Genomic DNA, 16,111 nt, shown 5'->3' with positions numbered 1-16,111 from the left:
TCACCTGTAGCCAAAGCCTATTTCCTGGAATGGTCTTGCCATTGGCAGTGCATTGGAAAGTAGCAAACTGGCCAGCATTGACTTCTACACTCTGGACACGCAGGAAATGGGGTGTGCTGGCTGTTGAGAATAAAGAGAGGAGGGAAACATGCTATTAGCATTGTATTTTTCTAATTAATTCATCTGTTTGACAGCCATTTTAAATATTTCCTTAAGAGTCCCAAAATGTGTACTAAAATATCTGACTCTAATTGTGCATAATATAATAAGGCTGTTTTACATTTTTAATATTACTTTCTTACAAGAATCCAGGATATGACAAAATATAAAGGTGCTAGCTTATTGTTCCTACTGAGGAAATTATATTAGGTTACTAAGCCTTTGATAAAACGTTTCGATGTTTATAAAGGTTAGACTGAAATTTAATTGATATTTTGAACAAAACCACAGCAGATATTTATACTAGCTACTAGACAAGAACTGTACAAAGTTGTCAAGAAAACTATTTTTAAGCCAGGTGTTTTATATGTATATAGGAAATGTGTTTTAGAGCAATTGCATGATATACTGTTTTAGGGAGCAATCCTATATGCAAGAAGCTGATGTAAAGCAAGTCATCAGAAATTAAGGTTGCATAAAGGCACACCAGGTCCAAAATTGTTCTGGACTTCCTCATAGCTCTAGCCTCTGTTATACATGGCACAATCTACCAAAGACTAAGGTGTACATTGGCTTAAATTCATTTAGCTCTACATTAGACTGTGGACATCAACCGTTTGCCTAACACCTATGTGCATGGTCACGATCACGTGTGATAATCTATCAGTAACTAACTTTTCCATTTACTTTTACTTGTATTTTTGCTTTACATTTAATTAAATGGCAGTGGGCTGCACCTAACACTGGCGTAAGTGTGGTTCCACTTATGCAACGCAACTTCCCCTTCCTCCTCCCACCTCGCCACCCCACTTCCACATCTCACAACCCTCTGGAGCAAATGTTGAGGATGTGAAATGGGGGAGAAGCAGAACTTCCATTGTACCAGCAGAAGTCTGTTGCACAAGTAGAACGGCAGAGTTTGATACAATCCAGTCTTTCCACAAAATGTCGTTCAGTAGCATATTAAAATGCTACAAATCTTGAAACAATGGCAACAAGAGTAAAGGCACCAAAGAAAAGGAAATGCTAAAGATTAGCATCAATCATGGTGTGACAAAAGAAAAAGTCCTGTTTTAATTTTAATTAGGAAAACTGTATCAGGTAGCTAATACCGGTAATTTCATACAAATGTTTTACAATGGGATTGCAACTGACACACAATGCTATACATTGCATGCTTCCTGTGTAGCAAGGACAGGGTGCTGCTCCAGCTACAGACAATTGAGGAATTTGGGGATCCACATTCAAGAATGAGCTCTCCTGTGGTGTAGTGGTTAAGAGCGGTAGACTCGTAATCTGGTGAAACGGGTTCGTGTCTCCGCTCCTCCACATGCAGCTGCTGGGTGACCTTGGGCTAGTTACACTTCTTTGAAGTCTGTCAGCCTCACTCACCTCACAGAGTGTTTGTTGTGGGGGAGGAAGGGAAAGGAAAATGTTAGCTGCTTTGAGACTCCTTCGGGTAGTGATAAAGCAGGATATCAAATCTAAACTCTTCTTCTTCTTCTTCTTCTTCTTCTTCTTCTTCTTCTTCTTCTTCTTCTTCTTCTTCTCCTCCTCCTCCTCCTCCTCCTCCTCCTCCTCCTCCTCCTCCTCCTCCTGATTTACAGCTGCCAAACTGAGCTGGTGATCAGAATGTGGTCCCACTATGAAATCTACACTCCTCCAAATTTTATGAAACGTTCTGAGGGCTGTATTTAATTTTCCTTTTTTTATACTCAATAACTGCTTCGAGTCTCTAGAGCAGGCATCCCTCCAGCTGTTTTGGGACTACAATTCCCATCATCCCTGACCACTGGTCCTGTTAGCTAGGGATGATGGGAGTTATAGTCCCAAAACAGCTGGAGGGCTGAGTTTGGGGGTGCCTGCTTTAGAGAATGTGGGGCAACTGTCACACACAGCAAATAATGGCTTCTTCCAATGGCCATCAGGGCTTTAGTCTCAAGATTTCCAGAGCTGGAAAGGACCTTTATCAAGGAGCACACTTTGGGAACAGCAGTGATGCATACCTTTCAACAGCATCTCATAATAATTTCAAATTATAATGCTCAGTCACTTACTGCATGGATGTCCTAAAACCTTCACATCATCAATGGCTAGATATCCTTGGTGCCCTGAAGTTACGACTTCAAAAAATACCTGTAATATGAAAAGGTTGTGTTATCAGATTTGTCAGTGGAAGTAACATTGCAGGAACATGAATATTTTCTATTAAAGCAACACAACTATTTTATTTTTAAAAACCAGTGCTAAGAATTTGCAAAAGGCTTAAAATACCGGATTCAATGGTGAATCAAGTGAACCATTTATGACTAACTCAATGGCTATTTGCAGCTGATTTACTCATACATTAACTCTATCAATATACAATTCAGTACAAGAGCTCACTATTTCAGCTTTAAGAAAATAGGTCAATAAAATGCAAATAGCAAATGTATCAACTCGACCAAAATAAGAACGGTGCTTTTTAAAAGTTATGCATAGGCAATGCTTCAGGGTTAAATATAATGCACTACATGCCAGAAAAATTCTATGTTTTTCTAGCATTTTTTTATTTTCTGCATTCATATTTGGACCCAGCCAGATCTGGAGGGCTTACAGTTGTATGATTTAATTATTTCTTCCTAGATAAATACAGTGGCCTGGCTTGCCTCTCCTGCAAAGCCAAACCATGGCTTAGCAGGATTGCATGAGCATGTGAGGTCTCAGAAAAGAGCTTGCAGCAGTTTTGCTCCCCTCCCCCGGTCTTTTTCACTTGCTCTTGCGTGGTTTGACCTAGCATGACGTCCAAACCCTGGTTTGTGATTATGCTCTCTGCAGATAAACCACAAACTGCAAACCCATATTTTCAGGGGCTAGGGAGAAAAGTTAATATTATTGTTGTTAAGTAAAAGTTCAGTACAAAACCAATTGCATGATAGCTTGTGCAACATAATGAACAACAAAGTTTCCCAAAAAATTACAATAATGCAAATGTACTATATAGCTGCATATTGTCATTATAGCTTTCTCTTTTTTTAAAAAAAGTAATTTTTATTCTTTTTCAATTAAAAACCTTCCAATTAATGACAAATCGATTCCAATCATACCAAATCATAATACAAACAATACAGCCAATTAAACATTCCAAGCTTAAAAAAAAATTCAGAAGGGGGCTCCCCATGTTCTGGATATCGAGAGATAATGTCCTTCATTTGTTTTCTGCTTTCATTCCAAAACATGAGGGATACAGAGACGGATATTTTGAAACTAATGAAGCTTACGTTCAGGTCCCCTAATCCTGGAGGGGCCCCAGAACCAACTTTAGTCCACATTGCTTAAAAATTTTGGGGTGTAGTAAACCCAATCTGAATCATACAACTCAAAGTGATTTTTTTGTTGTTGAATATATTTCTACAATTCCAAAGTTTGAGAGTCAGTAGCAAAGATATTGTAAAGGTTTGGTGATATGTCATGGAACAACCCCATTGATGAATATAACAGTGGTTACCCAGACCATGTTGCTGGTTGTGAAGGGGCCCACATAACAATTCAAGCTTCAGGGTCCCAAAAATGTATGTCTGCCACTGGATGGATAATGATAATCATTCCAGATGGTACATTGAAGCTGTTAGTAAACTGACTAGTATTTCCACATCTGTATCTAACACGTAGTTCTTAAGCTAACCTAGAGGCAAGTTTTAGGGTCAAAGGCAGAGCTTTCCAAACTTTTCATGTTGGTGACACATTTTTTAGACATGCATCATTTCACAACACAGTAATTCAGTTTTACTAGCAAACTGGAGGTTAAACTAACCCCTTTCCAGCACCGGGAGGAGTGCGGGGAGCGTTCGCATGACAGATGTACACACTGCAGCTGGCACAATAACGTGTCGCAACACACAGTTTGGAAAGCTCTGGTCTAAGGGTAAAATAAACACAGTACTAGGTTGTAGCTAAGTCCTACTTGGAGTAGACCCATCAAAAGCAGAGGAAGTAAAATATTCCTAGTTTTAATTGTTGAGATTCTTCTTATCCAGGACAGTAGCAGGGAACTCCCTGACCCAAGGCCCTGTTCTATGTCATTGAACATTTCCCCATGATTTGTTTTTAAACCAACTGTGTTGTATCTTCTATGGAAAAGATTCCTTTGTATTTTATTGATTTTGCCAACTATGGTAAAACTGCTACATTGTTTTATGGGCTTGTTTTATTGCATTTTTTAAAAAAAATCTGGATGCTTATATTTTAATGTTTATGCAACTTTTAAAAAAACATTGTAATCCACTTAGAAAAGCCCATTTTGGAATTAAGCGGTAAATAAATAAATAATTTGTTGCTGTTTAAACAGGTAACAGAATTTTTTAAAAAAGAAAAAAGGAACTTAATAGCAATCTTGCATTTAGGACAAGATGGAGGTATTAAGCTGTTTTGTCCCAGCCAATCTTCCTCAATATCCATTGCTCCTAGTTCTTTCGATGCTTATAAATAGGCCACAAAAATAAATGGACTATTCTTGTCAGCTGAATTAAGAACTAAGGATCAAAGTAAACCATTCCAAATTTTGGCAGGCCTAGCTTTAAATAATCCAAAATTGGTTAGGCAGAAAAGTATGTTTCAGCGACATAAATATGAAAGCTTTCATAAGCATAGACGATGCATGTTGAAGTCTGATAAGTTAAATCTGCTTTCTTCTCTGAAACTGAAACACAATTATTGCTTTTGATTACGGACTCACTATGGGGTTTTATATTTGGGTGGTCAGTGTGTCTGGAAAGAGAGGGAAATTATATTATGCATGCATGCATTTGGGTATCCTATTATCACTGCTGAAGTACATAAGCTATTAATAACAAACAAGTTTCCTTTTTTTAAAGAAAGAAAGAAAAGAAAACACTCAAGTTTCAAACGAAGTAAATAAAGACTATAAATGCCTTCACATCTATTATTTCATTTAACTCTGGAATAACTGTGAGATAAAAATACTGTACCATTGTATATTGTACTACTTTACTATTGTACTAAATATCCAGACTGAGGACACTAGTTCATTTGCTATTCTGCAGGAAATAACATAGCTCATGAAACTTGTTTTTATCATGTGTGGAGATGGAGCAGCAGCAGCAGCAGCAGCAGCAGCAGCAGCAGCAGCAGCAGCACAGAAACTGTTGATCAGCCCAGGAAGGAAGAGAGACTGCTGGGAAGCCAAGTGTTAAAGCAGAGCTTTCCAAACCATGTGTTGTGACATATTAGTGTGTCAGCTGCAGTGTGTAAGTGTGTCATGCGAACGCTCCCCGCACTCCTCCCGGGGCTGGAAAGGGGTTGGTTTAACCTCTGCTTTGCTAGTAAAACTGAATTACTGTGTTGCAAAATGATGAATGTCTAAAAAGTGTGTCACCAACATGAAAAGTTTGCAAATGTCCATGCTAAAGGGACAACATTAAGTAAGGTGACCCACATAAGGATAAAAGAACCGCATTCAGGGCAGCAGAAGTGGGTCCTAAGGCTCACCAGCAGGGAGAGAGCAAAAGAAAGGAGAGGCAGCAGGTGTGGTGGATTGGAAGTATCCAGTGCCTGGAAGAAGCATGTGCAAAGAGATGTGCAGCTGCTGGCATGGGCAGGGCTAGTAAAGTTGGACGGCAGAGATGCAGACCTACCGGAAACTCTGTAAAGGGAAAGCGTGTTCTCCTTCATGGAGAGCACGTGTTGCGGTGGGGGCCGCCAGGACACTCCAAAGTTGGGGGCGGGCTAATTGTGATCTGCTAAGCGTATGAACTGCCGTCAAGTCAGGTGTCACCTGCTACTGCATTTATGCATCTTATACTTCCTACCCAAATGCAGAACTTTACATTCACCTCTGTTAAGATCATCTTTAATCCTGTTTCTGTCTTACATAAGCTACATGAACCAATTTTGTGTCATTTAAAAAACAACAGCCCTTAAATATAACTGCAGAAACTGTCATGTTCTGCAGATTATTATTAGTATTTATTATTATTTGTTAAATTTGTATACTGCTCTTCACTCACAAGATAAAAACACTAAATACATATAAAAATAAGAACAAAACCCCTCTCAAATAATTTTCCATTTTGTGAAATTCAGCATATTTCTCCTCCCTGCGCACACTGTTCTGGAAGTTCTCCCAGGGGAAGACTGCTGCAATAAAGGGAGTCCTTGTACTGGCTTCTGCTGGTGGAATGGGTTACTTGAATCCAGACCATTATTAATAAAAGGGCCAAGAGTTATTTAAGTATAACTGATCCTATACATGGTTTGCAACACTCTGCTTAGAAAAGAAAAAGGAACATGCTTAATAGTGATGGAAACATAACTTCATGTGGGCACAAAGCAGGAAATAGTATCTTTTTCAGAGAGCTGAAGTCAGTGTAATAGATGAGTAAAGGTCTATGTTGTGTACACACTTCTCACAGTCATCAGGTTTTTGTAGTCCTTCAAAGGTCGATGAAACCCTTTTCACCAGAAGCAGTGGGCCAAAACAAATAGTTATGCATGCTAGAGGACATATCATATCTTTAGCCTGGTTGGCAGAAGTTTGAATCTATATCTGCTAAGTCTAAGGGTTTACACTCCATACTACACAGGCTCTGATATAAATGGATATGCAGGCAACAACCATTTTGTGTGTGCCCCACGCACAAAGGTCTACCCTGCCCCATCTTCTGGCCACTTCCGGTTTGTGGTGATGGACGCACATCAATTGGTCGTTGCTGGATTGTGTGACTGAACATTTCTTCCATCTTTTTAATGGTGCTACACTAAAATCAGGTCCTTTATATACAAGATTTGTGTGTGTGTGTGCATGTGTATGGATACTTTATTTAAGAGGAAAAAAGGTAACAAATCCTATAAATGTGTGATGTTTTGTGAAAAAATACTGTCTAGCATTTTCTTCGTGTTTAGCTGCCAGGTTAAAAAAAAGTTAACTCCAAGCTGTCAACTTTGCATTTCATCACAGTTGACACAACATCTTGAATGCAACATATGAAGCGCATTAGTCAAAATAAACTAAAGCTGTAGCAAACACGATAGTTGTTTGATTTCTTGGAAATTGTTTTGCTGCCTTATCAGTCAGAAAACAACTGGTTAAAAACACAAATTTCATTTGCTCATGGAAAGCTGTATTGGATGTCTGCCTGAGAGATGTTTTACATCAGACTATCCCTCAGATGCCTGCCAAACAGGAAATAGGGAAGCAGTTTAACATTGCACTGTCCCTGATCCTCCCTGCTTCAGTGAAGAGCAAAATTAGCTTTTCATTCCTGCCACTTCCCCCTTCTCTATGAGAACAAAGAAGGGGGGCTGGCTTGCCACCCTAAATGCTTACTGCTGAAAATGTGCTGGCAGAGATAACTTGTCAGCTCCATAGAACAAAGGGAATAAATAGATTTACTTTCAATACATGACCTCACTTAGTAAACTCCTGCCTTTGTTTTTGCTAAGCAATTACAATTCCTGCAGTCCAAAGGTGAATTATACCTAATCATAAACTCTAATTCACAAAACTTATTTTAAAAAGAGAAAAGAATTTACTGATACCAATGTGGTTATTTAATGCAATTATGTGAACAGAAAAAGAAAATAATCCCATCAAACAAAAAAAAGTTCACTGCCGTTCTGGATCGTTTTTCTTGCGTCCCCTTGTCTCCATGTAGCACTTCCATGTGACTACATTTTTGCATGCATGCCACTTTCAAATTCGCACTTAGGCTCATAAAGAAGAATTTATGAGGTTAATGTCAACGAGAGCACCTACATGAAAATGATTTAAAGTGAGCAAGATTGAAAATTGGGCTCATACAGTAATGAAGTTGTTTGTACGGGGTTATTTTTCAAGGCCCACGATCCTGAGCCCATTTATTTCACAAGGGCTTCTACTGCCTCACAGTAAATCAGTTCCCAGTTGGAACCAATATTGTGCTCTATTTTCGTTCTCAGAATCTGTTAGTATTTTTAGCAGCAGTGACTGAATCTCATTGATATGGCTTGAGTAAAGGATCTGTTTACTGTTGGCCATGTACACATATATAAGGGGCTGCTGCTATTCTGAAGTCATGAACCAGTTATAGCTCCCTCTCAGCCTTTTCTCCATTCCAGGCAGTATACACTATGCCCAGGGAACATAAAAAATGAAAGCACCGTAATCCAGAGGTTACAAAAATAAATGTTTGGTGTGTCAGTTGTGGCATTTTAGTTGTGTTTTAATGCCCTGCTACAGCATGTAAAGGAACATGGTAGATAGGCTAAGGTTTGCACAACATTTTGCTAATATGAAACTAGGCGAATACATGGTACATTTATGCAGCTAATGAAGAGATGAGCTTAGATATGAAAACCTGTGGAGCATCTAGGTCCCTAAGTACCTCATTTACAGAAAAAGCTGTCGGGCTTGGAAAGGTTAAAGCTGTCTAGCACTAAATGAGACTCAGACTGCAATTCTCAGCACACTTCCTAGGGAGTAAGTCACACTAAGCTCAATGGGACTTATTTGAAAGTCCTGTACACATGCTTGGGATTGCACTACATGGAATCTACTAAACTAAAATGAATCTAGGTAACAGCAGATCTGCTATAGTCCCCTTTTCATTCAACTGCACTGAAATACAAAATGGATTTGTGACCACCATTCATTAGCACTTAAACACTGTAAAACAGCAATCTGAAACAAACAGGCACAAGCACATGAAAAGCCCCCTTTTATTTCATTTTGGGCTTGGATTTTCAGATTATAAAGGAGAGGGTTTATTTATGTGTTTGCTTTTCAGCAGCCTGTTTTTGCTCCATGTAAACGTGGAAGCAATGATTTAAGAAGAGAAGGCATGTAGTTTACTGCTTGCACGTGGGTATATGGAGCTAAGAATACAAAATACTGAGCAGACTGAACACAGTAGGGGTACTAACAACCTGTGGAGCTGTATAAGTCTTCCTACCGGAAGGTTATTTTTTAACTGCAAACTTGTTCTACACCATAAAATAATTCTTTGACATGGTAACAACTATTCTGCAGTGAGGGTGGCAGCAAGTGACAAGTATCTTACTCTACAGAAGCAACCCTCCCAGATACTTTAAAAAAAAAACAACCATGGAGAGGATAGAAATTATATGGAACAAGATATAATTATAGACAAGGTGAGTCTAGCAATAAAAAGCCTTAAAAATGTGCATGCTACAGACCCAGATGAGTCTAAAATAGCCCCCCCCCCCCCATTATACACACACCAGCTACTTATGGACAACTTAGTTTAGTTTAGTGATTGAGCTCTAACTAATAAGCATTCTTCAGGATGGAGCAATTAGAACAAGTATTACTGCTAAGAAATAAAATAAAAAGAGCAAGTATCAGTTATGGAATTAAATCCAAAAGGCTAGATGAATTTGAAATTTTACATTTAAATGAACTGTATTAGCTACAACAAATATCCTGGAATCAAACAATAATTATGCTCAAAAGGCCATGCACACTGAGAATTAGCAGATATTCTAAGTATAGAAGCAGAATGTCTTCAGAAGTCTGACTTTGTACTGAACAGTATCACTTCTATTAAATAAATACTAGTGGGAGTTATTTGCCTATATGTTCCAGGGTGAAGCAAACACCCTTACACTAAAATTATTTCTTTAGAATTCATGATAATGGAATAACTTTAGTATACCCATCAACAGCTCATTTATTTATTTATTTATTTATTTATTTATTTATTTATTTTTGTATATCACATTTTGTTTAAATTATTTTCATTTGTTTATCAAATCTTACCCTTACTCCCAAAGGACCAGAAGTTTCACAAGGGAATCTTACTATATGCATAAAAATGTAATGCTGTCATCACTCAGCCTCAAAATGCTACTAAAATATATACTTATTAATAATGATAAGCCTATAGAAAAAGTAAAATGAACAACACATTTCAGTTGATGACAACCATCCTGGGGCACCAAGTTCTCCTGTCACATACCAAGCTTGACAGGATGGAATTCCCACCTGGTGAGTCTTGTCTTCTTGGAAAGATGAGGAAATGTCTCTTCATCACTTTCTTTTACCTACCTGGGTTGTTGGAAAGTATTAACGACTCATTATACAAGAGTTTAAAATGTAAATGCTCTTGTCTACATCCTGAAATAACTTGTTTCCAAGGCTGCTATAAATACATAATCGATTAGCCTGCCAGGGATTGTTTTCAAAGGGAAAACACGAAAAGATGCTGCTTTTACATGTTTTACCAATGGCCTGTTTTACTGTATGCATTTGTGATTTATTTTTATTCTTCTTGTAAGCCATCCCAAGAACTTGGTCATAGGACAGTGCATGAATGCCTTATCAAATAGACAAACACATTGACTGATGTCAAAATTGAACCAAGTGCACACCTGTTAAATAAGGTTAGAATGCCTTATTCAGCAGTGATTCACATGAAATATTTTAGTCTGTGTCATATATGTAAGAAAGAACAAACAAGCAGTACCTGATAGAAATTTGGCCAAAAGGTGCTAATTGCCAATTCTACCCTGTTCCAGGTTCCTGTGGGACCTCCGGACATATTCCACACTGGGCTACCAAGCTGACCGTTGTTGACTTTCACATAAACATTTAATATGCCAGGATTGGATCCACTCTTGCTGGAAACATAAAAATTGAAATCGATGCAATGGGTGTCATTTTCTTTCAGGTGTGGTAGCAAAAGATGGGCTCTTTGTCCAAACTTTTCGGTGGTGTTCACCAACATGAAAGATCCTGAAGGAAACAAAAAATAAAAATAAAACCAGTCACTTGTTGAACAATTTCCTCCCCTCCAAGAAATGCATTTTTGTGCAACTAAAAAGAAAACATTACTAACAATGTTTTGCAATTGTTTAATAGCTTTTTTACAATGGTCTCAAAATCTAGAAATATGCCAGGTTCAAATTAGATCGGATTAGTTTGAAAAGAGGCAGTTAACAATTAAAAAATGGATAGGTTCATTCCTGTGCCGATCCAAATTCATGTGGAGGTTTCAAAAGCTTAGTGTGCCCAGAAGAGAGCCAAAGTCTAGCACAGCTGCCTTTTGTAACTGGCATTTAGAGTGCTCAATACAAGGGCAAAAGTGGGTGAAATCATCCATCACACAGCACCTTTAGGGCCCCAGCAGTGGGTGGGCTTTGCCCCCTCTATTCTTGTCTCTGCAGTCATTTTAAATCTCCTCTTTATCAAATCTACTGGAGCAACAGTGCTGCACTAGGAAATACAGCTACACCCCACCCCGCATCCTCAAATCCTGAGTTTTGCTGGTAAAGTCTCTTCATAACTAAACGTAGCTCCACAGAGTTTCATGTCATGGGTGGGCTTCCTCCCATCCACCTACTTGGATTTTACATGGATCTGTGAGAGGTAGATGTGAGCCTTCCACAATCCTGGTTGCCTTTAACAAATAGGTGTGCTATAAGGAGAGGCTCTGGGATAGGTAGATGGAATGTGAATCTTATTTAAATCCGGAAAGCATTTGAGCCCTCTGGGGGTCTCTTCCAAGTCCAAGCCTGTATAAGTTTCAACATCACATCAAAATCCCATATGAAAACTGGTGCTACACTGAGTTCCAGCCTCCTCCTTCTGCGCAGCCAGGAGGATGACATTTGTTTTCCTTTACAAGCTTCTTGTTTCATCTAAACTGGGATCATGACTTAGCATTAACTAGGTCCAGTTGCAGAGCAAGCCACCTTCAAACCACTGTATTTTATCAATACAGAAAATCTTTTCAAAGGAGTTTAAATTATTTGAAGAAAGTAGTACAAAAATGGAAGAGGGACAAAATTTAGGACAGTGGCTGTAAGAGGGAGATAAAAGAAAATAGATAAGGTTTTGGGTTAGTTTGATTAAAAATAGCAGTGATAGATGAGTACATTGAGGAAAGGCTTATCAGGAAAGAGTGAAATTATTCAAAGTTCAATTGGAAATATCAATGAGAAACAATGAGAGACTACATAACTTCTGTTAGTGTTAAACCACAACCCTTGGAGTGTACATAACTCCTTCTCTCACCCATGCAGGAGGGAAGGTGAGAGTCCACAAGCCCAGGAAGAGGCTTGGATCATGTATTGCTAAACCATGGCCTACCATTATATCCTAAAGCAACCAATGGCATCTTCCTGGAGTGTATTTCTCTAGGAAGAGTGTGGTAAAGATTTGTAGTAGCACTATCCCAATAGACTACAATACCTTGCAGCATTCAATGCTTTTAAAAAAACATTTTTAAAAAAAATCTAGCAATTGCTAAATATATATAAAAAATACATCCCAGTATGGCCACATTTAACACATAAACGTCTACTTTCAAGCAAATAAAAGAGTGGGTTTACATCAGTTCTAATCTAACTACCCTTAGCATCTTGCCAAGATTTAAACTGAAAAAATATATTATTATTTTCAAATAATAAGAATTATTTTTTTAAAATCATGTGAAGTAACTCTTTATGCGCTGAAGAAAAGGTCATAATGTGAATACATGTGCAGCCATCAGCTTTCAAAAGCTTGACTTAATGAGTAAATATTGTATGACCTGGAATGTATGGATAATAATCAGAGGAATAAGGCAAGACATTAACTGTCAAATCCAGCTTGCAAAAGACCTTTGAGACTTTCTCGTTTAAAGAGAAAAAGCAAGTATTAAGGAACTTCAGAGTAAACAGAAGAAATCCTTTGGGCTCCATTTAGAGAAGTGATGTGATTTGTGTTTTATAAGAAAAGTGAATCTTTAATGGGAACTAAATTAAGTTACAGTATGTCATTTAGATGAATTGTTTTAGCTGCCGAGTTAAAAAATAGACAATGAGTCTAAGTCATGAGAAAACAACTTACTGAATTTTAAGGAAATCTGTCTTTTAACAATTTATGAATCTAAATTATTTTGGTGATATCATGCACTTTGACCAAAATACAACCATATCTAATGTCTTTTTAACAAGGTTTCAAAATCAAAATATCAACGCTTCTCCACACATAAAAATTAATTCTTAAACAGCAATAACCACATGCAAGATCCACTGCAGACAACAGAGCACAAACAACATAACCGCTGGAGAACCAACACTTCCCTGTGTGCTTTTTCCAATAGACAACACATACACAATACACAAGGCAGTCAGCCTTGATATGGCTCTGCTTCAGAAACCAAGCTAATAAATCACCAACTTGGAAAATGACCATTGGATCAACATCAACCCACTAAAGCCCTACACCATTAGATATGCCTACATTATCTCATTTTTACTACATATCTAGTCTACTGTAACAGACATGGTACAACACAATGTTTTAACTTTTCTCTCTCTCTATTATCATTTGTGCAGATCTATTGGCAAGTTGCTATGATTAGGAAGCTGCCTTAAACCATCAAATCAGACCACTGGTCCATCTAGCTCAGAACTGTCTGCACCGGCAGGCAGTAGCTCCCAGGGTTTCAGGCTGGAGTCTCTCTCAGCCCTACCTGGAGAAGCTGGAGAGTGACCTGGTCCCTTCTGCTTGCAATGCATGTGTTCTACCACAACTATGATAAATGATAAACCACTGTAGTGTACTACAGTGGAGAGAAATGAAAGTCTACATAGATCCTTCCCAGACATCTTAAGATCTAAAAACACAAATAAGTTAGGAATAGGTCCTGGTGTGTGCAGTGGAAATGGATGTGCTTGTCAAGCAGCAATGTTCTACAGGTAAATGCAAATTAGAAAGGTTCAGTGAAAGCTTTATCAAACAAGTACTGTACTGAGAAAGAGTTTGAAGGAGAAAGAAACTGATGAAACTAATAATACAAGTAAAGCTGGATGTTGAAGATATTGAACGAGAAAAACGCTGCAGAGCAGAAAGACTAAAGGGATTTGAAAACCAAGAATACAGGGTCAAGGTAATTTCATGTCCCAGAAACTCAGAAGATAGTATCCCTGACTGCCAACAGGAAATGGAGAAGGTTTGGCTTAAAAAACTAAGAACTCTAGAAGTTATCCAACATTATGGGAGCAGATTTCCCCTTTCTCTCCTTCCCCCTAGCCCACTCCCCAAAAAATCTGCTCCAGAGAGTCCCCCAACCCTTCAACTCAGATTTAGTGTACATGCAGAGCACTGCAGGAGAGAAAAGAGAAAGGAAATATCATGCTACTCAATAAGTCTGTTCCACTAGTAGACAGGCACAATTGGATACCATCTTCTGTCTTTTTACCATGTTCAGATGTCTGTAAGACATTTTAAAAAATCATTATTATTTAGCCCTTACATCTTGAATTCCACCAATGAGAGAATTCTCATTGATGGCTGGGATATGTGGATCAGACTACCTAACCAAGCATCATTTTCTCTAGTTAGTACCTTCTCTATCTAGGCAATTATCCTGATAGTTTCTTGCAAATGTTTGTTGCCCCTATCACAAATTAAAATATCCATCTAGTTGTGGAGCATGTTAGTTTTAATGGTTTGGGGGAGACAATTTCCAACCACGTCTTTGTCACAGCTGTGCTGTGGAGTGGGTGCAAAAGGCTGTAACCAAACTACAATGGGGTTTTGGGGGTGGAGAGACACAATAATGCACATGTGCATAACACCATCTGTGCACATGCACCAAGATTACATGTCTGGTCAGCACTCTTGGGAAACCATCTAGCTTTTTCAGAACACTCAGTGAGAAAGCTTGTAAATACCAAACTGTTTCCGAACTGAACAGAGGGAAGTTACACCATTTCTATTAAAAATGGTCCCAAGGGACTACACATTATCAAGTGTTATAATCTTTTTATTTCTTCAGTGTAGTTTTCTAAGCTGAGATAAGATGTGTTGTGTAAGTGCTCCTCCGCATGATTTCAGGTGCTCTGGAAGCTAATTAAGATAAGTGAAAATGACATTAAAATACTGCACATGTCAAATTTTCAATCTGAACGTATGGCAGTATGAAAGACTCCTTATGCTTGTAACATACATTCATAACTAACCTAGTTTTACTAGTCTTACTTCAACATAAGCAGGAGAAATGTGATAGGGGATGAGGACATTTTAAAATGAGATGTAAGTTTTTAATGTGTTCAGCTTTGTTTAATAAATACAAATAAAATAAAAATGGTAAATTAGGCCACTCTCTAGAAAATTTTCAAACCCAAACTGAAAGTTTTCTAGTGCAAATCATCCCAATGTGCAAAGAAAAAATTTCCACAAAACCCTCATCATACAGATGCACCCATTTTTGAGAGTTCACATTGCGAAATCCACATGGTTGGTGCTGGATCCATGCGCTGAGAAGCTGCACACACTGTTGATTCATCTATGATCCAGTCTCCATGTGGACACTGTGAACCAATACTAGTGTGTATTGGGCCCTTTCGCACAGATGAAATATTAAACTTGATCAAATTAACTTTGACATTTAGCAGTATGTAACAATACTAGTTAACATATCTTTTTGAAAATATAAATTATGCAACTTACTATTCTAATCTCAACTTTTAAATTGGTTATTGACTTAGGTGCCATATTCATTATTTGTCTTGTAACTTTAGGAGCTTTCTGAAGAAACAGTTTAAACAAGGGCTTTAATTACATCCAAATAACCCATGTTAATACAAATGGCTGTTTTCTCAGAAAGGCCATGAAATCCCCAATGAGGGCATCAGTAGCAACTCACTGTGATGATCAAATATTTGTATTATCTAAATGTGTACTCAGTAACTTGTGGTGTTTACATTTTATAAAGTTTACACAAGTTTATGGAAGTGAAAACAGGGTACTGTTTGTTCTTGGATATGTGATACCAATTAACTTTAAAAAAGTGGGGACTTTAAAATCGAAAATCGAAACAAGAGCTTGTACAAAATAAATACTGAAATCATATGCATACATCTTTGGAACTAAATGCCACTCAACTTATTGGAACTCACATCTGACTAAATATACTGTTAAAGATGGGGGGGGGGAGACCCTAAATCCTAGAAATAATAAATGGTA

General features: G+C 38.0%; 1 protein-coding gene across 11 annotated transcripts in view; it reads right to left on the bottom strand.

Annotated features, from left to right (window-relative positions):
- Positions 1 to 16,111, bottom strand: part of PTPRM (protein tyrosine phosphatase receptor type M) — a 412,807-nt gene that overhangs the window by 259,326 nt on the left and 137,370 nt on the right. For all 11 annotated transcript variants that reach the window (XM_081014113.1, XM_081014108.1, XM_081014114.1 and 8 more), the window contains exons 3-5: positions 10,620 to 10,888; positions 2,217 to 2,295; positions 5 to 120 (exon numbers count right to left, since the gene is read on the bottom strand). In XM_081014113.1, the coding sequence (XP_080870239.1) occupies positions 5 to 120; positions 2,217 to 2,295; positions 10,620 to 10,888 (464 nt within the window). The remainder of the gene's footprint in view (positions 1 to 4; positions 121 to 2,216; positions 2,296 to 10,619; positions 10,889 to 16,111) is intronic.

This window comes from Podarcis pityusensis (assembly GCF_964106645.2).
Source record: "Podarcis pityusensis genome assembly, chromosome: 7".
Classification (NCBI taxonomy): domain Eukaryota; kingdom Metazoa; phylum Chordata; class Lepidosauria; order Squamata; family Lacertidae; genus Podarcis; species Podarcis pityusensis.
This window is presented reverse-complemented; position numbering and strand designations above follow the sequence as displayed.